This window comes from Bombina bombina, chromosome 2 (assembly GCF_027579735.1).
Source record: "Bombina bombina isolate aBomBom1 chromosome 2, aBomBom1.pri, whole genome shotgun sequence".
Classification (NCBI taxonomy): Eukaryota; Metazoa; Chordata; class Amphibia; order Anura; family Bombinatoridae; genus Bombina; species Bombina bombina.
This window is the reverse complement of record NC_069500.1, coordinates 1,228,942,347-1,228,969,987: the sequence shown is the minus strand read 5'-3', so window position 1 is coordinate 1,228,969,987 and position 27,641 is coordinate 1,228,942,347. Positions and strand designations below refer to the sequence as shown.

Here is a 27,641-nt window from a genome sequence, read left to right as displayed (position 1 = left end):
TAGGGTAGGGCATTTTTTTTATTTTGGGGGGCTTTGTTATTTTATTAGGGGGCTTAGAGTAGGTGTAATTAGCTTAAAATTGTTGTAATATTTTTATTATGTTTGTAATTAATTTTTTTATTTTTTGTAACTTAGCTTTTTTTATTTTTTGTACTTTAGTTAGTTTATTTAATTGTATTTATTTGTAGGTATTTTATTTAATTTATTTATTGATAGTGTAGTGTTAGGTTTAATTGTAGATAATTGTAGGTATTTTATTTAATTAATTTATTGCTAGTGTAGTGTTAGGTTTAATTGTAACTTAGGTTAGGATTTATTTTACAGGTAATTTTGTAATTATTTTAACTAGGTAGCTATTAAATAGTTCTTAACTATTTAATAGCTATTGTACCTGGTTAAAATAAATACAAAGTTGCCTGTAAAATAAATATAAACCCTAAAATAGCTACAATATAATTATAATTTATATTGTAGCTATATTAGGGTTTATTTTACAGGTAAGTATTTAGCTTTAAATAGGAATAATTTATTTAATAAGAGTTAATTTATTTCGTTAGATTTAAATTATATTTAACTTAGGGGGGTGTTAGGGTTAGACTTAGCTTTAGGGGTTAATAAATTTATTAGAGTAGCGGTGAGGTCCGGTCGGCAGATTAGGGGTTAATACTTGAAGTTAGGTGTCGGCGATGTTAGGGAGGGCAGATTAGGGGTTAATACTATTTATTATGGGGTTATTGAGGCGGGAGTGAGGCGGATTAGGAGTTAATACATTTATTATAGTGGCGGTGAGGTCCGGCCAGCAGATTAGGGGTTAATAATTGTAGGTAGGTGGAGGCGACATTGGGGGCGGCAGATTAGGGGTTAATAAATATAATATAGGGGTCGGCAGTGTTAGGGGCAGCAGATTAGGGGTACATAGGGATAATGTAAGTGGCGGCGGTGTGGGGTCGGCAGATTAGGGGTTAAAAAATTTTAATAGAGTGGCGGCGATGTGGGGGGGCCTCGGTTTAGGGGTACATAGGTAGTTTATGGGTGTTAGTTTACTTTAGAGCACAGTAGTTAAGAGCTTTATAAACCGGCGTTAGCCCAGAAAGCTCTTAACTACTGACTTTTTTCTGCGGCTGGAGTTTTGTCGTTAGATTTCTAACGCTCACTTCTAAATACCAGCGTTAGAAAGATCCCATTGAAAACATAGGATACGCAAATGGCGTAGGGGGATCTGCGGTATGGAAAAGTCACGGCTGCAAAGTGAGCGTTAGACCCTTTCCTGACTGACTCTAAATACCAGCGGTAGCCCAAAACCAGCGTCAGGAGCCTCTAACGCTGGTTTTGACGGCTAACACCAAACTCTAAATCTAGCCGTATGTTAGGTCAATGTAGATCAAGCAAAATCTGTAACAAAAGTCATTTGTGCTATATGATAAAAAATTTCCTATGCAAATTCAGTGTTCATATTATGAACAAATCTAGTAAAGTAATACAAAGTTCTGTACTGATAAAGTATTTGATATTTGTAGTCATACATTTAATTTTTCAGAAATATCTTTTTATTTTTATTTTGAGTGCTTATAACATAAAACTAACACTTTAAATAAACATGATATGAAATATGTAAGCACAATTAAAAAGTTGAGTTAAAAAGAAAAATCACTCATGTAGTACTGCTCCGTAAAGATACAAAATTACCTTTCAATAACAACTTAAAAATATTGTTTGAGCAATTTGCCTTGATCATATAGTTAATGTGCAACAAATAAATTGCAAAGTATCTTTATACCTCATTAAAGGCAACATGTTATGCAAAACTAGTGTATTGAAAGTGAGTGATATCAGAAAAACTACGTGCAGAAAATAAATAAATAAATAAATAAATATAGACTACGTTTACTACACGACAATTCAGTACCTTTAGGGATAATTTCCCACACCTGATCATCAAACTGTGAAAGGGTTTTTTTACATTTGAGACACAACATCCAATCGGATAGTCAGCAACTTGGTTTTAATTAACCTACCAGATCAAGATGGGTCTTTTAAAAATGTACAATGTGTGTAATTTTCTCATGCTATGATTATGGCTGTCGCCGAAACGCGTAAGCTAGAGAATGCTGTTCTACCTGTCAAGATGTTGTTAATGTACAGAAGATTTTAATGAAAGCTGCTAAGCAAAAAAAAGGTTAATTTATATTCACGGATATTGCCGGGTGCTCCTCTCATTGATCGTTTGTTCAAGGTACTATTCAAATTGGGGAGAAGGAGTGAGCACAGGTGTTACAGGAGTAATGGTCAGACCCTGGGTGGAGACGGGATATCCCGAGCACTAAAGTACAAGCCAGAAGGTAAAGAGAGGAGGAGAAGCTGATGTTGTCAGAGCCGTCCCTGCAGTGATCGAGGAGGGAGCTAAGTCGGACAAAGTTTTATCACAGAAAGAGTATACTGACCGGCAGAAAAGAGAGGCTCCTGTGGACCGATACTCAGAGGGGACAAAGATTCCAGCGATCACTCCGCACAGAGCGGGTAAGACCCTTGACGCACACACTGTGTTCACACGTAAACTGTGTTAGCTGTGTATTGTTCTCATACTTTACATAAGTGACTGCTTGTACTATAATATCCTTAGCCCTGTATGGACGACAGTGGTGGAATTTACACTTAGGACCAGGTTGGGTCCAACTAAGTTGTGCTTGACTAACGGGATTATCCCACTTCACAGGTGAATCAGAGGTACTAAGAAACATTGTTATCCTTTGGTGCTAAGACTTTTTGTTTGTGCAAGTAATAGTTTCATCAAGCTCATTGCTCTCAGTATCCTCCCAATCTGTATCAGACTTGTCACTTTGCACTATGTTGACCTGTGTAGGTCTTGAGGGATTGTTATAGAAATTCCTTCTTCTCCATTTGTACACCTTTTTATCCTTAAAGTCCTGGATATCCCTTTGCAATTTACCCTGTTTCATGTCTTTTAATTCTTTAGTGTATTGATCTAGTTCTTTTTGATAACTTCTATAGAGGTTCTCAAAGTCGGTGTGTGTTTCAAAGGCTTTTAGCTGCTTTTTAAGCAGTTTGTTATAATAACATATTTAACAACTTTTTACGAGCCACAAAATTCACAAGAAATATTGTACCATAGAACTGGCTCAGAGTTGTTTGTCTTGGACTTACCTTAAGGATTTTGAGACATAAATGTGATAGTTGTGAATTGAAAGCCAATAACACAACAGAGTTTTTTTTTTTAATATAATAAGACCAGTGAGATTGGTAATACATGTGCACACATTTGATCATTGACACTGGTGTCATATTTTTTAAGGAATTTTTATAAATGTTGAAATTATGATTTATATCTTTTTAAGTATATGTTTGTTCAATTAAATGTATACAGTTATCAGCCTATTTATTCTTAAAATAGAAATATTTTTGATATGTTAACTCCAAACCTGCATTAACACCTATCAGAGAGGCAGATTGATTGGTTTAGAAATTGTTTTGGCTCCCTTGAATGAAATCCTGGTTATAAGTTATTGGAGTGCTCTTTTCATGGAATCTGTAGAGTGATATCACTAAATCCACAGTCTTTTGCATTTAGTCAGTAATATTAAACATTTATATCTATGGGATTATAGGTTTTTCACTTACAAACCATAAGCTAATCACAGTTTTACCTGCCTTTAGGTAAAGGAGCTACCATTTTAACATCCCTAAGTGTGATGCGGGAATCCAGACGTGGACCCATTGCTCAGTGTGCCTAGAGGGATATGGCTGTATGGCTGCACCTCACTGACGAGGCCCACACTAGGCCGAAACATACGTCTGGGGTTTTGCTGTTTTTCTCGTTCAGAGAGGGATTGCCTGGTATTTCGGTGCTGGACTGTACTGTGAAGTCAGGATCAGACTGATATGCTACAGGAAAGTTCTTCCCTGTGAAAGGCACATATTGAGCAAAAAGAGGCTGCTTCTTGGGTGGTAACTAACCATAGAACAAGCTATTATGCTATTGTTCGTTCCCAGGTTGAGCGCTTCTCTCTTATTATTTATTTAAATAAAAAAAATCGTTCACTTTTTCACAAACTTTAGGTTTCTCACTGAAATAATTTACAAACAGCTTGTGCAATTATGGCTCAAATGGTTGTAAATGCTTCTCTGGGATCCCCCTTCTGCAGAAATAGCAGACATATATGGCTTTTGCATTGCTTTTTGGTAATTAGAAGGCCGCTAAATGCCGCTGCGCACCACACTTGTATACCACACTTGTATTATGCCCAGCAGTTAAGGGGTTAGGGTTAATTTTAGCTTTAGTGTAGAGATCAGCCTACCACCTGACACATCCCACCCCCTGACCCCTCTCAAACAGCTCTCTTCTCATGATCGCTTCCAGCGCTTGAAAACCCAGAGGAGTTACAGGGTACGTCCTTGGTCATTAAGTGACAGTTTTTGTAGGACGTACCCTGTACGTCCTTGGTCTTTAACGGGTTAAAACAGAAACAGTTTTGCAGGTAAGCTTTGCTGCAGTATATATTTAGAAAGTTATGTTAGTTTATACTGTTTTATGTCCCTTTAAAGAGAAATTAAACTGCTGGGTACAATTACAATAGCAGGGTTACTACTCACTATGCTATTGGTTTTCCTCCTGTGCCTGCAGCTCTCTTCAAAGTTGTTCCCCTATTTTAATCCCAAAATATCAGTTATTGAATCTCCACATCTTCTCACTAGGTGCCACCATTTTGGAGCTTATCATTCTTATGTAATTTTTAAACTGTGCAAAAAAACCTGCAAAAATGTAATACAACTCTCTATTATGTTAAACTGAAGTGCAAGGTACAGGTGTCAGAAGCAGAGAGCTTTCACAGATCTGGTATGTTACTGGCTTTTTGTAACAGGATGCAACAATACACTACAAGATGGCAGCACCCATTATAAAATGCAGAGCTTTACCAGCTGGATACTGTAATGAGTTAACTTAAGAGGACAACTTTAAATAGAGCTGCAGGTACAATAGGAAAAACAATAGCATGGTGAGTAGTAACTATACTCTGTAGTTGTACTCAGAAGTTTAATGTCTCTTTAAGTTCTATTGACACTTGATTTTTGCAACAAAAGTCCTCTACAGAGCATGGACAATAAACTGACTGCAGATATTATAGGTGTCTCTTAGCAATACTTCAGAGGAAAAGTTGCTCCTTCCTCAGTTCCCTTGTGGGGCAGTGACAGGAAGTAATGGACCCTTTACAAATGAAGTAAAAAATAGAGAAATAAAAGGTAAAATCCTTTATTCATTGTATTCAACTGATCTAAAGATATTTTGGGTAATTTCATATCCTTCCAGAATCTATGCTTCGCTTCTTGATTTACTTCTGAAGCAGAATAAAGCTTCTGAAAAAATACATGAAATTGTCTTACAATATCATTTGGATTATTATATTTCTGCCCTTTACACGAGATAGATCCAATAAAATTATTTTTCCTCTTGCTTTTTGAAATATTAGCCAAGAATTTCACTGTTTTAGGGGAGAAGACACCATAATTGGCTTTGTTTTTCAGATCTTGTTGAAGTTGATTTTGCATTAAAAATATCTCTCTCTCTCTTTTAGCCTTCTGATAATTTGCCCAATTGGGCGTATCGGGATTATCAATATATTTTATGAATCTGTTTTTAAGGTAGTTGGTTAGTTGTAATTCCCTCTCTCTTAACTTCCTCTTTCTTTTAACCATATAAGCTTTTATTTCACCTCTAAAGAAGGCCTTAGCGGCTTCCCAAAATATTTCCGTCTTAGGAAGATATTCCTTATTAAAGGAGACATACTCTCTCCATCTTTGAGACAGCCAGTCTCTAAACTGTATATTAGAATACAGGAAGGAAGGAAAGAAGAATTTACCACATAAGGTCTCTCTGCTGTTTCCCAACTGGATAGATAAAGAAATAATAGCGTGATCTGATAAAATTATATTTTTTATATCTGTCTTGATTTCTAAGTGTAGCAATCTTTCTGATACTAAAAACATATCGATTCTTGAGAGTGTATGGTAGGTCTTAGATTCACATGTGAACATTTTTTCATCGGGATGTTGTGTTCTCCATATATCTCTCAGTTTAAGATTTTTTTGAAATGAGGACAGTATTTGTGCTTCTTTTTTTGCTCTATATGAGCCACTAGACCTTAACCTATCCAGCTGGGGTACACAAACACTATTAAAATCCCCACCAATAATTAACTGTGAATCTACTAAATTTATTAATTTTAGATAAAGTTTATCCCAGAACTCAGAACAGCATTCATTCGGGGCATATAAATTACAAAGAGTGTACCGATTTTTATTTATCTCTATTTCTAAAATCAAATATCTACCCTCTACGTCTTTATCCTGCGACAGCAATTCAAATTCTAGATCCTTCCTAAAAATACATGCTACTCCTCTCTTCCTTTTTACTGCTGGAGCTGCACATACTTCCCCTATCCATCCCATTTTTAGTTTCTCTGCTTCCTGAAGACTCAAATGAGTCTCCTGAAGGAAGACTATATCTGGTTTATATAAATTCAAGTGTTGGATTACTTTTTTCCTCTTGATCGGGGACGTGAAGCACCCTACATTCCATGAAAATAATTTAAGTAGATTTTTCATTTTTATTAGGAGGGGGCCTGTTAGTTAAGACAATAAGTACCCATATAACCAAAAAAAATAAGGAGAGGGAGAGGAAGTGAGGAGAGAGAGGGGTATAAAAGAAAGAAGAGAAGAAAAAAAAAAAAAAAAAAAGGAAGAACAAAAAGAACACAGAAAAAAAAGAATGAAACAGCACAGAAAAGAAAAAACGGCCACTCCATTATCCATCATTTTAAACATATGAAGTCTGCCTATACTTGTTCTTTTATTTCTTTGTTTTCTAGGAATTGCCTAGCTTCCTCCACTGAATTTAAAATAGAAATACTATTATCTAGAAAGATTTTGATTTTTGCAGGATATATCATAGTGGCTTTATAGCCAGCCTTAATCACTTGTGTGCACCAGGGGGCCATCCGCCTTCTTTTATTAAGTGTCTCGGCAGAAAAGTCATTAAATAGATAAATACATTCATTGTTAATTTCTAATGGACCTTTCTTCCTATAATAGGTAAGAATTTTTTGTTTGTCCTGGAAATTTAACAGTTTCGCCAAGACAGGTCTTTTTGATTGTGTGGTACTATCTCTTTTTTGATATGTACCCACCCTGTGGACTCTTTCTACTTCAATCTCTGTCTTGTTTGGGGGCATCTCTAATAGTTCTGGTAGAGTATGCTTAATAAAAACCATAAGGTCTGTGTAGTCTGAGGTCTCTGGCAAGCCTATTATTCTCAAATTATTCAGTTGAATACAATGAATAAAGAAATTACAGCAGAAGAAATCTCTAAGGCTATCAAAGAGGCAGCCCAAGGGAAGGCACCAGGCCCGGACCAACTACCTAGTGAATTTTACAAAATACTCTCGGTAGAAATTATGCCTACCCTGACTAAGTTGTTTAACAGTTACTTTCTATCAGATTTGAAACCCTCTCAGACTTTCTCTGCCTCAAATATTACATTGATATTAAAGAAAGATAAAGACCCGAACTGTATGGATTCATATAGACCTATTTCGCTACTTAATTGCGACTATAAAATTTTAGCTAATATATTGGCATCACGTCTTAAAAAAATCATAGTCGACATTATTCATCCGGACCTAACTGGGTTTATACCAGGTAGAACAGCACAAAAAAATATAAGGAAAGCCATGATGATTATTGAACACACACTTGCCTCCCATAGGACAGGGTCAAATAGGAACAAAGATTCCGCCATAGTAACGGTCGATGCAGAAAAGCCCTTTGACTCTGTCCTATGGGATCATTTATTGACAGCGTTAAATAATTTTGGTTTCTTGGGTCACTTTTACAAGTATATTTCTGTATTATATCAAAACCCCATTTCATATCTTAGTATAAACAACATTCTTTCTCCCTCTATTACCCTGTCTAAAGGTACCAGACAGGGATGTCCTCTTTCACCGTTACTTTTTAATTTGGCGATTGAGCCATTAGCTATTAAGAGCAGAGAAATCCTAGAGGGTATAAAAATCAAGCAGCAGAAGGTGATATTATCATTATACGCGGATGATATTCTATTTTATATAGAGAATTCGCCCAAAAACATCCCTGCACTAGTAGATATTCTATCAGAGTTTAGTAAATTTACTGGTTATAGCATTAATCTATCTAAGTCAGAAATTCTATGGATAATTAAAAATAAAAACAGCCTTGTTGAGAATGCTTTTAAATCTGCAGATAAATATATCAAATATTTAGGAATAAATCTATCTAGAAATCCAGATGAATGGTATGATCTAAATTTTTCTCACATATGGAGTAAATGCCAGGCTGAGATTCAAAGATGGAGCAGATTACCTATCTCACTATCAGCCAGGATAGCCCTAATTAAAATGCGAATATTTCCAAAAATTCTGTACGTAATACAGAATGTCCCTTGCCTTCTACGAAAGGCAGATGTGCAGAAATTTAATGCAGGATGTTCACGTTTTTTGTGGGCCTCCAAAAAACCCTGTATAGCAATATCAAGGCTAATGCACCTGAAAGAAACGGGTGGTTTTGCTTTTCCAAATTTAATTAACTATAATCTGGCATGCCTTGCCAAAATTGCCGTAGACTGGCTAACCTCTGCCAATCTTGTCACTAGTTCTGAGGTAGAAGACAACATAGTGTTCCCTTATACGCCTAAAGCGTTATTGCACGTAGCCAATGATTTAAAGATTAAAGACCGGACATTAAAATATACTATCCACAATGTAATTATAGCATGGCATAAAATTTGTAAACAACTAGACATTAAATATACTCTCTCTAAATTTCTACCTATCATAGGAAACCCGGATTTTGAAAGTGCTATACATTTGCCGCTTTTAAGCAATGGTCAGCAAATAATTTGAATCTGATGATACAGATGGTAGAACCACTCTCCAATCAGATAAAAACCTTTGAATCTTTGACAAACGGAGGGCGGAGCCTGGCTGTGCAGGAGAATGGCCGCAGCTGAGTAGAGCTCCCGAGCCAAAAGTTAGTCATTCATATCTAAATGTCCACAACTGAGCTACAAACAGCATAAATACCCTAACTGAACCGAGGGGGACGCATTTATGTGAAGACATTTTTTACCAAGGGACACGCTAAAGTCCGGTGAGCAACTCACGTCATTGCACCTAAAGGCCGCAAGCCCGTACTTTGCCCTGAAGCAAGCTGCCCACAGAAAAGACTCTCGCCCTGTATAGCATCCAGGCTCCAGAGGGACTTCTGCAAAAAATTCACCACCCCACCTGAGCCGGACGCACTCACCCATACTGCTTTGGCTCTGATCGTTTGTAAAAGCCTGCAGGCGAGATATCGCTATTTGGCGGTGCCACCTCTAACTTACCCGCCTTCCATATAGAGCGCAGATATAGAGCGCAGATCCGACTGCAGGGGCGGTCGCCCACGTGGAGTGCCTGTGGTGCCGAGAGTGGAAAAAGACACTGAGCCCTTTGTTGTAATAGGGCTGAGCGGCGACGCTGTCTCCTCTGACCGGACAGCTGATCACTGGGTCGCTCGCGTTCCGGTGGGTGAGTGTCACTGCACTGCCTGTTCTCTGGCCTGGCCTGTCTGGGTAGCACGTAAGGAGCTGGGTGTTACTTATTTTATGAACTGGGTATACAGCCCTGGGGGAGGAGGAGATAGGGGATAACTGCTCCAGATTTGCAAGGAGACTTTGACATCAGAAATAAACATAAGGAAATAGGGAGATTAATAGAGTAAGAGGCCTGTCTGGCTATAAGAGTAGAAAAGACTGCATCAGTGTGACACTATATCTTCATTTATTGTATCTCCTCTTTGATCTGATCTCCTGACCGGATTAGCATTACAGAAAGCTCATACCAGCTCTATAAGTTACACTCACACACACAATGGCGCATAAAAAATCAGGCCTGGGAGAAAAGAGCGCCAAAACAAGAAACATGAACCATTATTTGAAAGGTATAGAGCCCCAGACTTCTGAAGATAACACGTCTCAGCAGGGGCCTAATGTAGCAGACCCTGACCACTCTCTCCTAGATTCTGCTCCTCCAACACCATATGTAACAAAAGATGATTTGAAAAATCTGTCATCTAAACAAGATATTAAAGAAATAGTGAGCGAGATCAAAAATTTGTTTGGGGAACTGCGTAAGGACGTATCAGTTTTAACACAAAGGGTCACAGATATCGAACACTCTCAGACTTCTATGCAGGCCCAAATAAAGGAAACTATACCCCAAGTGCAGCACAACACTAATACTATACAGAATTTGCTAGAAAGAATTGAGGATTTGGATAATCGCGGGAGGCGGAATAACTTGCGCATCAGGGGCATCCCTGAAAGTGTTAACTCTACTGCTTTGCAGGGTTACTTGCAGGACTTATTCAGGGTAATCAAGGGCACCCCCATGTCTCCTGAGGTCAGCATAGAAAGAGCTCATAGAGCCTTACGCCCAAAACCCTCAGCCAAAGCACCCCCAAGGGATGTCATCCTCAAGCTTTTAAATTTTAAGGATAAGGAGGAGATCCTACGCCACTGCAGGAACAAGCAACCAATCCAACATGTTGGCATCACACTCCAATTGTTCTCAGATCTCTGCCCTGCGACTCTTCAAAAACGCAGGGAGTTGAAGTTTCTTACCACCTCTCTGCAAGCAAACAAAATACAATACAGGTGGGGATTCCCAACATGCATCGTGGCTACCAACAATGGATCTACGGCCATTTATAGGTCTTTAGAGGACCTGGACACCTTCTGCTCCACCCTGGGTATCCCAATTCCGGTCTTGGATGGCCAACAACGGTCGGACAGGCCGCAGGAGGACTTGCAACAATGAGTATGGAAGCATGCTACCATTTAGTTGTCCTAACCTCTTTTTTTTCACAGAGCTTGCTGAAATGGACTGTTTCCTGGCCCATATGGGCGTGAAAGATGTGTTCAGGACTGTGGTAATGGGCAATAGCCATAAATTTTTTCTGTATATTATCAGTATTCTTGGTAAATGCTTAAGTTACTACCACATTTAGTAATCCTTAGATAATTGCCCATATCTCTTACTCACTAAGTCCTATAGCAAGCTAAGCGTTCATGGCTTTGGCCTCATAGAAACCTGAGAACGTACTTATATGTGAAATATATCAGTTCCAAATACCATTTAACAGCCCTAGTTATGTTTATAAATATGGGAACCCCTAGGGTTCTCCCCTTCCCCTTATATCCCCCCCCCCTCGGTTCATCTGATATCATTCAGCACACTATGTTAATGATTGGTATTATTACTAAATGTTACCTTTTTTGTCCACTTTCCCAATGTAGCTCATCTCCTTTTTTTTTTCTCTATATATAATATGACTAGCCAAAGGCACATACCCTCCAGAGTTTTTTTTTTTGTTAAAGTTATTCTATTTCATTGTTGGTACCGCAGGTGGTTGTGTGTTTGTATAGAAATTTATATTTGCCACACACGAGGTATACACCGTATTGTTTAATTGCTGTGCATTCTGATTTACTCCCAATCTAGTCCCATCTCCCCTCTGTTCTACTACTTCCCTCTCCCCTTATTTCCCCCTATAATTATCCTTCTTTCCAAGCTCCGTTTTCCTTTCCCTTCTCCATTTCCCCCTTTCCCCCTTTTTTTTTTTTTTTTTTTTTTTTTTTTTTTTTTTTTTTCCTTCTCCCACTCGTCTCTCTTCCTTCCCCTCTATGGCGCCCGCGGGGGGGGACCCGAGGGTCCACCCGACTAAATTTATTACTGTTAACGTAAAAGGACTTAACAGCCCTGGTAAGCGTTCCATAGTCTCACGTGAATTACATAGAATGCGGGGCGACCTGTTCTTTCTCCAGGAGACCCACTTCGCTAAGCATAAAGAGCCGAAATGGCACAATCACAGATATCCGGTTGCAATTTTCTCTTCAGGCCCACACAAACACAATGGTGTAGGCATACTTATACATCATAAAGTTCCCTTTCAGGCACAAACAGTAGAACGAGACAAGGAGGGCAGGTTCCTTATCGTGGTGGGACTCCTATACGGTAGGCTAGTTACCCTAGTTAATGTTTATGCGCCGAATACAGCGCAGCATGTTTTTTTCAGAGCACTCTCCTCGAGACTCTTAGAGCTCTCTAGAGGAGTTGTGATACTGGGAGGTGACTTCAACGCACCTTTAATTCCTAAATTGGACACATCTAATGGGGTGTCTAGTGTCCCGCACCACATCCTAAAACATATAAACAACACTATGAAGACACATCTATTACACGATGTGTGGCGTACATTGCACCCGACTGAGACTGACTTTACATACTACTCCAGTCCACATATGAAATACTCGCGAATTGACTATTTTTTCACTGACTCTCAGGGCATTGCTTATGTCACAAATAGCGACATCACCTCTATCACATGGACGGATCATGCACCGGTTTCATGCCTATTGCATTGGCCAGACACTCCAGCTACGCCGTTCTTGTGGCGTCTAGATGACTCTTTACTGGACTGCCCACTTGTAAGGGAGGACATATCCACCAAACTGACAGAGTATTTTGCCTTAAACATGACTGCAGATCTCTCGTTGACCACAGTATGGGAAGCACACAAAAGTGTTATGAGGGGTCTTCTGATAGACCACAAAAGTAGGAAGGTGAAACAGGCCAGGGAAAAATATAATCATACACTCTTACAGTTAGGAAGATTAGAGGAACGGCATAAAAGGGCTCCGGCAGATACTTCCTTGCTGACGGAATTAACACAAGCTAGAACAGATTTTAAACAGTTACTACAAGAAGAAAATCAGAGGAAGGCGTTGCTGTTAAAACAAACATATTACGAGGGGGGAGACAAGGCGGGTAAACTACTGGCCAGGGCCCTCAAACGTTCTCAACTTAAAACATATGTCCACACAATTAGAGACAAAGATGGTAACATACACAAAGATAGCCCTAACATTGCGGAGACATTTCGTAATTACTACAGCCAATTATATAACCTGAAGACCACTATGACAGCCCCTACACCGAGCGCACAGCGGGAATCACTTGCTATAGCGGAATACCTAGAGGGAATACACATGACCACTATGACGAGGGAAACTGCTGATTATCTTGACTCTCCCCTCACACAGGAGGAGATACAGGCCGCACTGTCAGATTTACCATCCGGGAAGAGCCCCGGCCCAGATGGCTTTGGAGCTCGATATTATAAAATCTTTTTGCCAATTTTAATGCCACATGTGCAAAATTTATTTCACAGTACGTCTGACCTAGAAACACTGCCTACATCAATGTTGACTGCATATATAACAGTGTTGCCAAAACCGGGTAAACCCACAGACGTTCCTCAAAGCTACAGACCTATCTCATTGCTAAATACTGACGTTAAACTTCTAGCTAAAACTCTGGCAAACAGAGTTAACACTATCTTACCCACATTGATTTCACAAGACCAAGTAGGGTTCGTCCCGGGGAGGGAGGCTAGGGACAACACCCTGAAAGTGTTACAACTAATTGAATATTCTAAAAATAAGTCCAAACCTATAGCCTTATTGTCAACCGATGCCGAAAAGGCGTTTGACAGAGTGAACTGGCAATTCCTCAGAAGAACAATGGAGAAGATAGGTTTTGGAAAGAAATTCTTGAATATGACGTTTGCATTATATTCAGCACCTAATGCTAGAGTCAAGGTAAATAACGTCCTCTCCTCCCATTTTAATATCACAAACGGCACCAGGCAGGGGTGTCCGCTGTCCCCCTTACTGTTTGCCATCTCTGTAGAGGCGCTTGCGTGCAGCATTAGAGCTAATGGGTTAGTGCAGGGGATTCAAGTAAATAACAGGGAATACAAAATTGCTATGTATGCAGATGATCTCTTGTTTACAATCTCCGAAATTGAGTCCTCTGTCCCTGCATTGTTGAACGAATTCCATAAGTATGGTGTGGTATCGAATTTCCTCCTTAATAACACCAAATCAGAGTTACTAAGCATTAACCTGGCCCCAGCTACACTGACCTGGCTTAAGACGTATAGCCCGTTTGTCCTTAACACTGTTTCGCTGAGATATCTTGGCGTCGAGCTCTCTGCGGAGACCTCAGTTATGTACGAGACCAATTATGCAGCACTTAAGAAAGATATTTCAAACGATCTATCGGTGTGGAAACACAAAATGATCTCATGGCTGGGGAGGATAAGCGTTATTAAAATGAATGTCCTCCCTAAGGTGCTGTATGTCCTTCAGACTATTCCCATCCCTCTTCCACACTCCTTTCTTTCCTCCCTACAGAAATTAATAGAGGATTATATTTGGAAAGATATTAGGCCCAGAATAAATAGGAAGACAATGTATCTCCCTAGGGAGGGGGGTGGACTGGGGCTCCCAAATATACTGCTCTATAGAAGAGCTGTCCTTCTCCAGAGACTAGTTGAATGGTGTCACAATAACCCTCAAAAAGATTGGATTGCGCTGGAGGCTGATATTCTCCAGCAGGGGGGCCTTGCCTCCCTCCCCTGGTTAGATAAAAAGTTTAGGCCTGCGGAGGTGGGGAAATACCCCCTGATCAAGGTAGTACTGGAGGAATGGGACAAGATCATACGCACAGAAACACACATATCCACAGTTTTTTCCCCGCTGTCACCGGTCTATGGGAACCCTGAGATACCGATACAGACTCCAGTGACATCTGCTCAGTCGCAGTTTGCCATTAATCGTGTGGGCGAATTTGTGGTTAATGGTATCATGAAAACAAGGGAGGTGCTCCTGGCGGATGAACCCGCCGTTAAAATCCCCTGGTTTGTGTACCTGCAGATAGGTCATTACATCACAACTCATAAGCATAAACGATTGTTCTTAAGAGATCAGACACTCTTTGAGGGACTGTGCACTCAGAAAACAATCCCCAGACACTTAATTTCAAAAATTTATGGGATTTTATGCAAAGGGGAAGACAGTTTACCAGCATACACCAGACAGTGGCAGATGGAGTTGGGGATGGAGCTGGAACCACAGGAGTGGCAGCGGATTTTCCGGGCCACCAAGACAGTGTCAGTGTCCGCACGTATTCAAGAGTCACAATATAAAGTACTGAGTCGATGGTACCTTACACCATCTCGTCTCAAAAAGATCTACCCTAATACTTCAGATAAATGCTGGAGGGGTTGCGGGGAAGTGGGATCCTTGACTCACATCTGGTGGGACTGCCCCATGCTGGGGGTGTTTTGGAGGGAGGTGTGGGAACACATTCAACTGACACTGAACCTAGAGGTGCCAAAAACCATGGAAACGTTGTTGTTCCATTTTCCCACTAAGATCCCAGATTTGACCAAGAAAACTTTGCTGATGTTAATGTTGACTAGTGCTAAAAACTTGATACCTGCCAAATGGAAAACTACCCAGATCCCCCTGACTTCGGAGTGGAGACAGGGGGTGCATAACCTGTTGAGCCTAGAAAGATATCATTATGCCCGGATGGGTAAATTGGACGCCCATGAACTGTTGCTACAACTCTGGAACAATGGTGAATCCTGAGTGACCTGAATCAGGACGGATTGGGTCCCCAACCGCCGGCGTCCCGCCTCCTCCCTTTATTCTCCTCCTCCTCCTCCCCCCAGGTGCTGGAACCTTGCCCCCTTACCTCTCCCCACTTCCCCCCCCTTTTTTTTTTTTTTTTTTTTTTTTTTTTTTTTTCTTCTTTCTCTTTTCTTTACTTATAGGATGTACCGGCCACCTGTGGTAAATTATCTTTATCTGATACTAATGTGCAGTTCTATACAGTTACTTTTAAGTTCAATCTGCTCTACGGAGCACTATATTGTCTGTGTTAATCTAGAAGCTTGGACTATTTTATTAGTCCACATACAGCAAGAAAATCTAAGAAAATGTGGAAAACAGGAGCCTTGTACCTTGGACAATTTCTCACACACTGACCAATTGAATTAGATCACGTTGGACTTATATAGCAATGTTGAGAAATGTATGACGTAACCAGATGAGGCATTGTCATAATGCTTGTATGTTTATATCTTTTTTTTTTCAAATAAAGCTCCTTTAAAAAAAAAAAAAAAAAAAAAAAAAAAAAAAAAAACCTTTGAATCTTTAAGCAGAGAATTCAATATTGATAGAAGATCCTTTTTTGCCTATCTACAGATTAGACATTTTTACTATAACCGGGAAGGTATAGAAGGAGACATCTGGTCCTTAGGACCATTAGATATTATTATTAACAGATTTCAGAGGGGAGATCACTCTATCTCTCATATATACAAACTACTATTAGCTAAAGAGTCAGAGACTAGGGTTAACAGTCTTTTCAGTATATGGAAACGAGATCTCCCTGACATTGAGTTAGAATATTTCCAAAATAGCCTCTCTAAAATAACCCATTTTACAAACAACATGGCAATGAAAGAATCCCATCTGAAATTGTTGAATAGAGCTTATCTAACCCCAAATAGACTTTCTAAGTGGAAAGGAGATAGTCTTTGTCTTAGATGCAGCTTTCCAGCTGCAGATCTATTCCATCTCTTCTATGCATGTCCAAAGGCAATTAAATTGTGGAAACAAGTTGAATATTGGCTAAATAGACATCTACCTATTAAAATAGTACTCAACCCAATTTATATATTCTTTTTGGTACAGGAACAGATTGAAAATAGAGCCCTGATTAATACAGTAATACTATTGGTTAGACAAATGTGCCTTAGGAAATGGAAGGAAAGACAGGTTCCCACTATTGCCTCTGTCATACGTACTATCCAGCAACAGATTTTGGTGGAGCAATTTGATCCTGGGATAAACCTAAAGAGATTTTTGAAAAAGTGGGATTTAGTTATCTTAGCCCAGCCTAGAGAGATCCAGCTGCAAATATTGAAATATTTTCGCAATTCAGCTGACTTTCTAGAGTTAATATTATCAGATAGATATCCTGAATTTTGGAGACAGTATCTCTTCTGATAGGGGTCCGGGGAGGGGGGAGAGAGAGAGGGGAGGAGGGATTTGTTTTTTTCTATTATCTTTGTATTTTTTTGTTATATTTTGATGATTATCTTGCCCTGCGCGGCCAAAAAGATAAGGAAAGTATTGTTTTCTGTTTTTTTTATGAATCTGTGTACACTTCTGTTTATAAATAAATAATATAAAAAAAAAAGGTAAAATCCTTTTAACATGACTAATCATACATATTGCAATGATGTATAACCCACTGCTTAGTGTTTTGTTTTTTTTACAACAAAAGAGTGTTTTATATCCCTTTTTAAGTCATATTTATAATCAGCTCTGGAGCACCAATGCACTGGCGATCCTGAGGTGGCTAGTGATTGGGGGTTACATGCTTTTGATGTCCCTGATTGGCTATGTACCAATATTCTGCTCTGGAGCAGGAATGCAGTTGCTACTCTTAAAGGGACAGTCTAGACCCAATACTATTTTTTTAACTTATTGTTACATACCAGACAAGCATCTTGCAACAGGTTCCACATAAAATAATCAGTTTGTTAGCAGCTAAAAAAAATGGCTGCTCACAGCTTTCTTCTTGTCCAGTTAGCTGTTTTCTCGTATGACAGTTTAGCAGTGTACGTTTAATATTTTTTAGTTAGCTATTTCCAATTGCACATTAACACATCGTGTGCAAGTAGGAAAATTTATTTTAGAGTCAATTGTATTGTTAAAAGAGATAGATAATCCCTTTATTACCCATTCTCCAGTTTTGCTTGACCAACACTGTTACATTAATATACTTTTTACCTCTGATTAACCTGTGTCTAAGCCTCTGCAAACAGTCCCTTTATTTCAGATCTTTTGACAGACTTGCATATTAGCCAATCAGTGCTGACTCACAAATAACTCCATGGGAGTGAGCACAATGTTATCTATATGGCACACATAACTATATCTGTCTAGCTGTGGAAAAACTGTCAAAATGCACTGAGATAAGAGGCGGCCTTCAAGGGCTTAGGAATTACCATATGAGCCTACCTAGGTTTAGCTTTCATCAAAGAATACCAAGAGTACAAAGCAAACTTGACGATCAAAGTAAATTGGAAAGTTGTTTAAAATGACATGCCCTATCTGTATCGTGAAAGTTAAATCTTGACTTGACTATTTATTCATTAATTTATTTATTTTAAACATCTACAGTACATTTGTAATCCACAAAAAAAGTTTACTCCTAGTCCTTTTACCGAAACCTATACGTTCAATAGTAAAATACTATAATGCATTAGAGCATGTTAGAGTTGCAATTACTTCTATGTGTTTAACCCAGTCGATCCTGGAATGGAAATGCACTTTTGCTTCTGTCTAGCTCATTAGCAGCAGCACATTGCTGGTCTGGAATTTAACTCTGTGTTTAACCTTTTTGCACGGGTTAATCCCATAAATGCAAGCAATCTTCTAGTGCATTAAGGCAGTTTAGTATTCTTTCTTTATTTCTCATTAAGGAAATACTTGTTTTTCACTGTATAAGGAAATGTTCATTAAACCACAGCATGGGGTTAATAAAATACTGAGGCATTCAATATTAACTGTAATATGTAACACCTTAGCTTCCAGTGAAAGCATGGCAATGGACATGACTGGTTTCTAAAGGACCCTTAAATATAATACAATTGTATAATCAACAAGTGCATAATACAAATAAAAAAACAATAAAATAGGACTTACTTTGTTAGAAAAATATACAGGCAATTTAACATTCAAATGATCAGTTTCCTTCAATGTGCCAGCCCCTTGTATCACATGACAGAAATAAGCCAATCACAGACAGTTATGGCTACACTGTGAACTTTTGCAAATGTCCTGCTGGTGCCTCAGAATGTTTGCATAAAAAAGACTGTGCTCAATTTGATAATGGAAGTAAATTGTAAAGTCTCTTAAAACCTGCATTCTCTATCTGAATCAGGAAAGTTTAATTTTGACTGTAGTGTCCCTTTAACAGACTAGCTGAACACTTGTGGGTGTAGGTACTAGAGAATTCATGTGTTTGTTTATTTATTTGTTATCATTTGACCTTTTGCTGTTCATTTTAATTCATCCTAAGTATGTTGTGTCCCTTTAATGTGTGGTGTTTTAAAGGGACACTGAACCCACATGTTTTTTCTTTCATGATTCAGATAGAGCATACAATTTTAAGCAACTTTCTAATTTACTCCGATTATCAATTTTTCTTCGTTCTCTTGCTATCTTTATTTGTCAAGATTGTAAGTTTATAAGCCGGCCCATTTTTGATTCACAACCTGGGTTGTGCTTGCTGATTGGTGGCTAAATGCAATAAAAAGTGCTGTCCAGTGTTCTGAACCAAAAATTAGCTGGCTCCTTAGCTTAGATGCCTTCTTTTTCAAATAAAGATAGAAAGCGAACAAAGAAAAATTGATAATAGGAGTAAATTAGAAAGTTGCTTAAAATTGCATGCTCTAGCTGAATCATTAACGAAAAAAATTGGGTTTAGTGTCCCTTTAACACCATGTGAGTGATTGTTTGTAAAAGACACAGAGTATTTAAGAGTATTATTGTCCTGACGTACCAGAGATTCATCCTGTTTCCTCCAGTACTAAAATGACAGAATTGTGCTAATTTATTTTATGTAAATTTAAATGATTTATGTTTTTATAAAGTGTAATTAAAGTGCATCATCAACTTGTATCTCTAGGTAAAACTTTTTGCTGTTTTGCAGGTCAAGGTGGCTTTTCGTACCTCAAAGAATGGCTGTGGTGGGCTGGGTTACTCTCAAGTAAGTCTCAGTATTCTTACGCTATTGGCTAGACCTTTAGTTACAGGCGGTTTGGGGCAATATTCAACAATGACTTCAATTGTGCATTTGGGTTTATGTAACATAGGCGCTAGTTGTGCTGCTGTAAGTGAGTGTTCCTGCCACTATAGAGGCGTGGGGTGCCCAATACAGTAAATATCCCTCATTGCATGGGAATTGATAACCATGCACAATAACAATATTTACAACTGGAACATTTTGGAAACACATTTACAAAATGGTTTATGTAAAGGTTTGTGATTATAAAATATTCCCATGTCTGTTTTTGTTATGGTAAAACTTACTTGATAGAACAAATGGTTTCTCAAGGGACTGGCTGTCGGCTGTCCGCAGGTATTGTCCAGGTTTTTCACCTACGTTTGGGCCCAGCTTAAAGTATCACTTTTTATCTTGTCTAGCCTTATAGTCTTCCTAGTTTACAGCTGATAAGGTTGGTGTGTGTTTTTGGATAAAAAATAACTTTTATTGCAACATTTAAAATTAGAAGCAACCCCTACGCATTTAATCATAGGAATATCCATCATGCCACCGTCTCCTAATTTTAAAGAGTTTAAAGAGACAGCGTCCAATCAGGATAACTTCAAATACAACAATAGAAATAATATATATATATATATATATATATATATATATATATATATATATATATATATATATATATATATATATATATTGATATAGACTCTAAAGATCACACTATGGAAAAAGAGGGTTTTCTAACACCTAACATTATATAAACTTCATGTAAAAACACAGCATAAATATAGAATGCCTTTGGAGCATATAGTATAATATATAATAAAGTGATATACTTTAAATAAAAAAATGGGACATAAATAAATCCTTATTAAATTTAGTAACTCATGTCCCATTCTTGATTCAAACCATGTTTTTTTTAATGGATGTAAAACCATAGATATAATGACGTGTTCAAAGCAAAGATTAGCATTAGAATAATATGTAGATTTAATTTTTTGCAATTATTTTAGTAGTTTATATAAAGTAATAGGTGCCAACATGTTTTAAGTTTTCAATTTTTTTTTTTGTACAAACAAGGCAGGGTGAAAACACTGTTAGTTAAACTTATGTTCCACAGAGCCTTGTTTGGAATTGCACAGTCTTTTTATTGCCTGTTTTAGATTTGCCCTTAACTGTCCTCAGCAGGAAAGGTACAGTTGAGGGAAAACTTAAGTTAAAACATGGCAGTGCCCATTAATTTATAATTTAGAAAAAGAATAATTTGCCATGTTTTTTTTTTTTTTTTTGCACATAAACGTTTTATATTCTCATCAAAGCTTTCAAGGTCAACCTGAACAGATTGTCTTTGATCCCTGATTTTTGTTCCTTCAGAAAAGCCATTTCAAAATTTTAACCAGTTATTTTCCCAAGCAAATAAAAAAAATGGCTACAAATAAAAGCTTATGTATATTTGGTTAAATCACTAGATGTCTTCAATATTTATCATAGTAAATCCCTTCTAGCAGTTGAGGGGTTAAGACATGTATTGAAGCTTTGTCTATGAATTAGGGTTGCGAAATGTTTCACTTCTAGAAAGTAACATGGACAAACATATTTATTATTTACATAAAGAGATTATATACAACTTGTACATTTAACCAGTTCTGTATATTTTGTTGCCATTCAGTGGGAGCAGGAGAGGCCGCTAATTTTGCAGCATACGCTTTTGCCCCAGCAACCCTGGTGACCCCACTTGGTGCACTGAGTGTCCTGATATGGTATGTACCAATAACATGACATCACATATAATACATATAGATTTAAAGGGATATTCCAGTCAAAATATAAATTCACATAGATTGATTGCATCTTTGAATAGAAACATATCTGCAGTATACATGTATTGGCAAAAATGCTTCTATTAAGTGTTATCACTGTTTTATTAACATTTTTCTCTGCACGTGCATGTAAAGCATAGCTAGATATTTTCACTGCACCCACATGTTAAATAATGCAGCTACTCAGATCATCAGTGGGGCTTGTAGCATGTCACCAATTAACAAATTGAGTCATTACCAGATGGTACAAGCACTGTAGGCTCTATGAACAAGTGTTGTGTTTAAAATGCTGGTGCACATTTGAAACAGCTATAGCTTTTATTAGAAGCATTTCTGATAATGCATGTATATTACAAAATTGCTTCTGTTAAATACCAAAATGCACCCATGTGGTTTCCAATTTCGACAGGAATATCCCTTTAAATGTTCCTGTACAGTTGACTGTCAGTTTAAAATTCTACATAACCTGTTGAGATGCGAGTCTCGTCTTTTATTGTTGGAATGCTTATAGTTATTTTGGATATTTCTTTTTTTGCTCCATGCAGAGCTCAGCTCAATTAACGTCATTAAAGTATTTTTTTTTATTATTATTTATTTATTGCATCTAAAAGAAGACAATGTATATGGTGAAAAAAATACTTTTTTTTTTTATGCTACTGGGCATGTTCCTCTCCAACTATGGGAGTTGTTCTCATGAGCCAATGATAATCTATTCCTAAAAATAAGCTGTGCACAGTAAGCCGATTGTGAAACTGTCAGGAAATTGTTTGCAATGTTTGTCATATGTCTTGCAATAGAGTAGCATACAGGGTAAGCGTGAATGCATTAACACCTTATTTGTGCAACAGTTTTTTAATAGCCAAACTCCACCCACCGCAAGCTTTATTTAGACGAACCAATCAGGACATGTTATGTTACTGGAGCGGACACAACTAGCTGCTGTCATTTTGTTAGCAAAAGGTCCATTGTTTTCAGGTTTCTTTTCTGATCTCTGCTAAGACCAATAAAGGACAGATATCTGACACTTAAAGGGACATTATACACTCATTTTTTCTTTGCATAAATGTTTTGTAGATAATCTATTTATATAGCCCATAAAGTTGTTTTTTTTAATTAATGTATAGTTTTGCTTATTTTTAAATAACATTGCTCTGATTTTCAGACTCCTAACCAAGCCCCAAAGTTTTATGTGAATACGCTCGACTACCTACTCCAGCTTGCTCCTGTTTGTGTAAAGGGTCTTTTCATATGCAAAAGAAGGGGGAGGGGGGGAGTGTCTTATTTGCCACTTGCAGTGGGCTTTCCAGCTACCTTTTCAACAGAGGTAAACTGACAGCTTCTAAGTAAGTTTTTAAACAGTTTTATACTGAATTTTTATATCAGTATCTGTGCATATTATTCTTTATAGTAGTGTCTATTACATGCAGTTATATGAAAATGAGTGTATACTGTCCCTTTAAGTCTTTCAAATGCGCTACTAATCCTCATAATTGGGGGGAAAAGTTGTTAATGTCCCCTTAACCTTGTTTAATGCAAACAATGGCCCTTTAGAAGACCCTGATTGTTCATATTATTAATGCATACAGAAAGAGAAGTGCTATACTAGGAATGAACAGCTTAGTAGCTTGTTCTATGGCGAGTTACCACCTAGGAGCAGCTTTTTGAAGCCCAATTGTGCTTTTCGCAGAGGAGAACTTTCCCAAAGTATATCAGTCTGATCCGCCTAGCGAGCTCAGTCCAGCCTCGAAATACCAGGCAACTCTCCTCCAAACAAGGAACATGACAACCCCAGGTGATCGTTTTGGCCTTAATTAGGCCTTGTCAGTGAGGTGCAGCCATATTCCTCTAAGCACATATTATTCATTTATCTGTCTATTTATTGCTGATCACTATTTGTGAACAGAAAGTATTTACACCCCTGTGTTCTTCCATGTCTATCCTATTTCGAATGTGCAAATTACTCAGTGTATACGTGTAGTTTTTTTCAGTACAAAATGTGGCATAGTTCTATTAAAGGGAAAGCAGAGTCCAAATTTAAACTTTCATGATTAATACTGAGCATGTCATTTCTTTCATGTAATTAGCAAGAGTCCATGAGCTAGTGACGTATGGGATATACATTCCTACCAGGAGGGGCAAAGTTTCCCAAACCTCAAAATGCCTATAAATACACCCCTCACCACAACCACAAATCAGTTTTACAAATTTTGCCTCCTATGGAGGTGGTGAAGTAAGTTTGTGTTAGATTCTACGTTGATATGCGCTCCGCAGCAGGTTGGAGCCCGGTTTTCCTCTCAGCGTGCAGTGAATGTCAGAGGGATGTGAGGAGAGCATTGCCTATTTTGAATTCAATGATCTCCTTCTACGGGGTCTATTTCATAGGTTCTCTGTTATCGGTCGTAGAGATTCATCTCTTACCTCCCTTTTCAGATCGACGATATACTCTTATATATACCATTACCTCTACTGATTCTCGTTTCAGTACTGGTTTGGCTTTCTACTACTTGTAGATGAGTGTCCTGGGGTAAGTAAGTCTTATTTTATGTGACACTCTAAGCTATGGTTGGGCACTTTTATATAAACTTCTAAATATATGTGTTCAAACATTTATTTGCCTTGACTCAGGATGTTCAACATTCCTTATTTCAGACAGTCAGTTTCATATTTGGGATAATGCATAGGAATTAATCAATTTTTTTCTTACCTTAAAATTTGACTTTTTCCCTGTGGGCTATTAGGCTCGCGGGGGCTGAAAATGCTTCATTTTATTGCGTCATTCTTGGCACGGACTTTTTTGGCGCAAACATTTTTTTCTGTTTCCGGCGTCATACGTGTCGCCGTAAGTTGCGTCATTTTTTTTACGTTTTTTTGCGCCAAAAGTGTCGGCGTTCCGGATGTGGCGTCATTTTTGGTGCCAAAAGCATTTAGGCGCCAAATAATGTGGGCGTCTTTTTTGGCGCTAAAAAATATGGGCGTCACTATTGTCTCCACATTATTTAAGTCTCATTATTTATTGCTTCTGGTTGCTAGAAGCTTGTTCACTGGCATTTTTTTCCCATTCCTGAAACTGTCATTTAAGGAATTTGATCAATTTTGTTTTATATGTTGTTTTTTCTATTACATATTGCAAGATGTCTCCGTTTGTCCCTGAGTCAGAAGCCACTTCTGGAAAAATGCTTAACTGAGTTTCAGTTCTACCAAAGCTAAGTTCATTTATTTTAAATGTTATAAATGTTTATCTCTAGCTATGGTTTGTAATAAGTTATTATGATATACTTTTACATGCAGATTCCATTAGTATTTATGCTTTATACATTTCCATTCTTAAGTGCAAGAAATGTTTAGAAGATTTATAAGAAATATTTTTTCTGATTAAGGCTATGTCTGACTTGGTGCCTTCTAATACGATTTTTAGGTCTTTTTCACTTCTTTTTTAATTATTGAAGTTTCAAATGACCAACAACATACTGATTTATCCTTCTCTGATGATGTTTTTTTCTCTTTCAGAAATTCTCTTCATCAGATATTGACACTAACAAATCTACTTTTTTATATAATTTTTTTATTATTAAAGTACATTTGTTCTTAGGTGTTGATTATTTTGGATATTAAGGTAACTAGTTTTTTAAGACTAGCTGACACTATTTCTGCCTTTTTATTTCTTCTGTGATTTCAGAGGTTTTCTTTCCAATTCCCCATACTAGGGAATGGAATAGGCTGAGAATTGTCTTTTATTTTTAAACTATATTCTTTGTCAGCAGTTAAAGGACCAGTCAACACAGTAGATTTGCATAATCAACAAATGCAAGATAACAAGACAATGCAATAGCACTTAGTCTGAAATTCAAATGAGTAGTAGATTTTTTTTTCTGACAATTTTAAGTTATGTCTTTTTCCACTCCCTCTGTACCATGTGACAGCCATCAGCCAATCACAAATGCATACACGTACCATGTGACATCCATCAGCCATTCACAAATGCATACACACTTATTCTTGCACATGCTCAGTAGGAGCTGGTGACTCAAAATGTTTAAATATAAAAAGACTGTGCACATTTTGTTAATGGAAGTAAATTGGAAAATTGTTTAAAATGGCATGCTCTATCTGAATAATGAAAGTTTAATTTTTATTGAGTGTCCCTTTAAATTCAATTTGGAGGGTTCTCCAATTTATTGGAGCTATCTCTACTCCTACTAATTATGCTATTGTTTTTATAGCAAAATAGAATTTATTTTCCTTTATATAGTTGTATCTTATTTTTGGAAAATTATTTAGTTTCAGGTACTTTTCTTGGTCCTGTGATATTGCAATTGCTTCATTTTTTCTGTTTACTTTAAGATCAAGTATCAGATCATGATTTATTTTAGCATTGTTAAGGGACAACATTTACTAGACTAGGTGCCGTTGCATTTGTCTTGTTGTTTTACATTTTGCAAGTCCTCTGTTTTGACTGGTCCTTTAAACTGGACTATCATGCTAATGATTTCATTTGTGTCTTCATTTTATTGAATATATTCGCAAATGAGGGTTAATCTATGTCTTTAGCTATTTTAGCTAGAAGAATTCTGTGATTTAAAAAAAAATAAAAAAAAAAATCCATATTTCTTTTGTTCTAAGATAATCAATTATAATTGGATTCAATTCTTAACTGTTACTATGGGCTTCAAGATTGAGTTCTAAGACTAAAACTTTAAGCTTATACTAGGTTGGTTGTTCTTATTAAGGAACGAATCCTGAGTTCTTTCCCAAGTAACATGTTTTTAATTGGGGTTCGAAATTAGCTCCCTAATGTTGCGATGCACATGCCGTATTCCAGCTTGGCTGGTAAGGGGCAGGTTAAGACTTCTTTGAAATTTATTTGGTTCTATTTTGTCCAAATTTCTTTGATTTTATTCCAGTAAGGCTAACACTTTCTTTCAGTGTGTTTCTGTCCTATATATTTTGGATACTGTTGAGGCATGGCTGGGTACCCATGGGGTTCAAGCGCTGCTCAGACCTGGAATCTTCTGGGGTTTTTATTCCAGTTCCTTTTCTAGGAACTGGGTTTTGGAGTTTTATTCAAACTATTTTGCCTTTTTGTGGTCATTGATAGCATTATTTGTTTTCTTTAGATACAATAAATGCGTATTCTTCATTTTTCTGTTTTCATTCAGATTATTTCCTGAGGATGCGGATTCTCATATGTTTCACTTGCTCTTCAGGACATAGTTAGAGGATCTTTTTTCAAAAGCTCTTAATTCCTCACGCAAGGGTCACCTTTTTTTTAGGTTTCCAGATGGTTTATGTCACTATCTTTGTCTCTATCAGACAAGGGACAATTTGTATTGGGTTCCTTCTGTCGGTACCTTTAGTCTCTATTATTTCAATTCCCTTTACTCATTTTCAATGGAAAGATCCTTTCCAGCTTTTTATGAGTGTTGTTTCTTCAAGAACATGGTTGGAGGATCAATTAACCAATCAGTTTGTTGATTCCTCAGACAAGAGTAACCTTTTTTAGATTTCCGGATAGATTCAGTGTCCATGACTCTGTCTCTGTTGGTCAGGAGACGTCTGAAATTGGTTTCAGCTTATCGAAACCTTCAGTCTCAATCATTCCCTTCGGTAGCCTTATGCATGGAAATTCTAGGTTCTTATGACTGCTGCATTGGACGTGTTCCCCTTTGCTCATTTTCACATGCAACCTCTTCAGCTCTGTATGCTGAACCAGTGGTGCCGGGATTATACAAAGATATCTCATTTAATATCTTTAAAACTGATTGTTCGACACCCTCTGACGTGGTACAGACCACCATCGTTTAGTTCAGGGGGCTTCTTTTTTTCTTCCAACCTGGACTGTGATCTCAACAGGTGCAAGTCTGACAGGTTGGGGAGCTGTATGGGGGTTTCTGACAGCACAAGGGTTTTGGGAAATCTCAGGAGGTGAGATTACCAATCAATATTTTGGAACTCCGTGCAATTTTCAGAAGCTCTTCAGTCATGGCCTCTTCTAAAGAGAGAATCGTTCATTTGTTTTCAG

The 27,641-nt window shown here is 37.7% G+C and overlaps 1 protein-coding gene across 1 annotated transcript in view; it reads left to right on the top strand.

Moving 5' to 3' along the window:
• NIPAL1 (NIPA like domain containing 1) overlaps window positions 1-27,641 on the top strand; it is a 109,178-nt gene that overhangs the window by 45,059 nt on the left and 36,478 nt on the right. Inside the window, exons 3-4 of the mRNA XM_053703988.1 lie at window positions 19,731-19,787; window positions 21,472-21,562. Coding sequence (XP_053559963.1) covers window positions 19,731-19,787; window positions 21,472-21,562 — 148 coding nt within the window. The remainder of the gene's footprint in view (window positions 1-19,730; window positions 19,788-21,471; window positions 21,563-27,641) is intronic.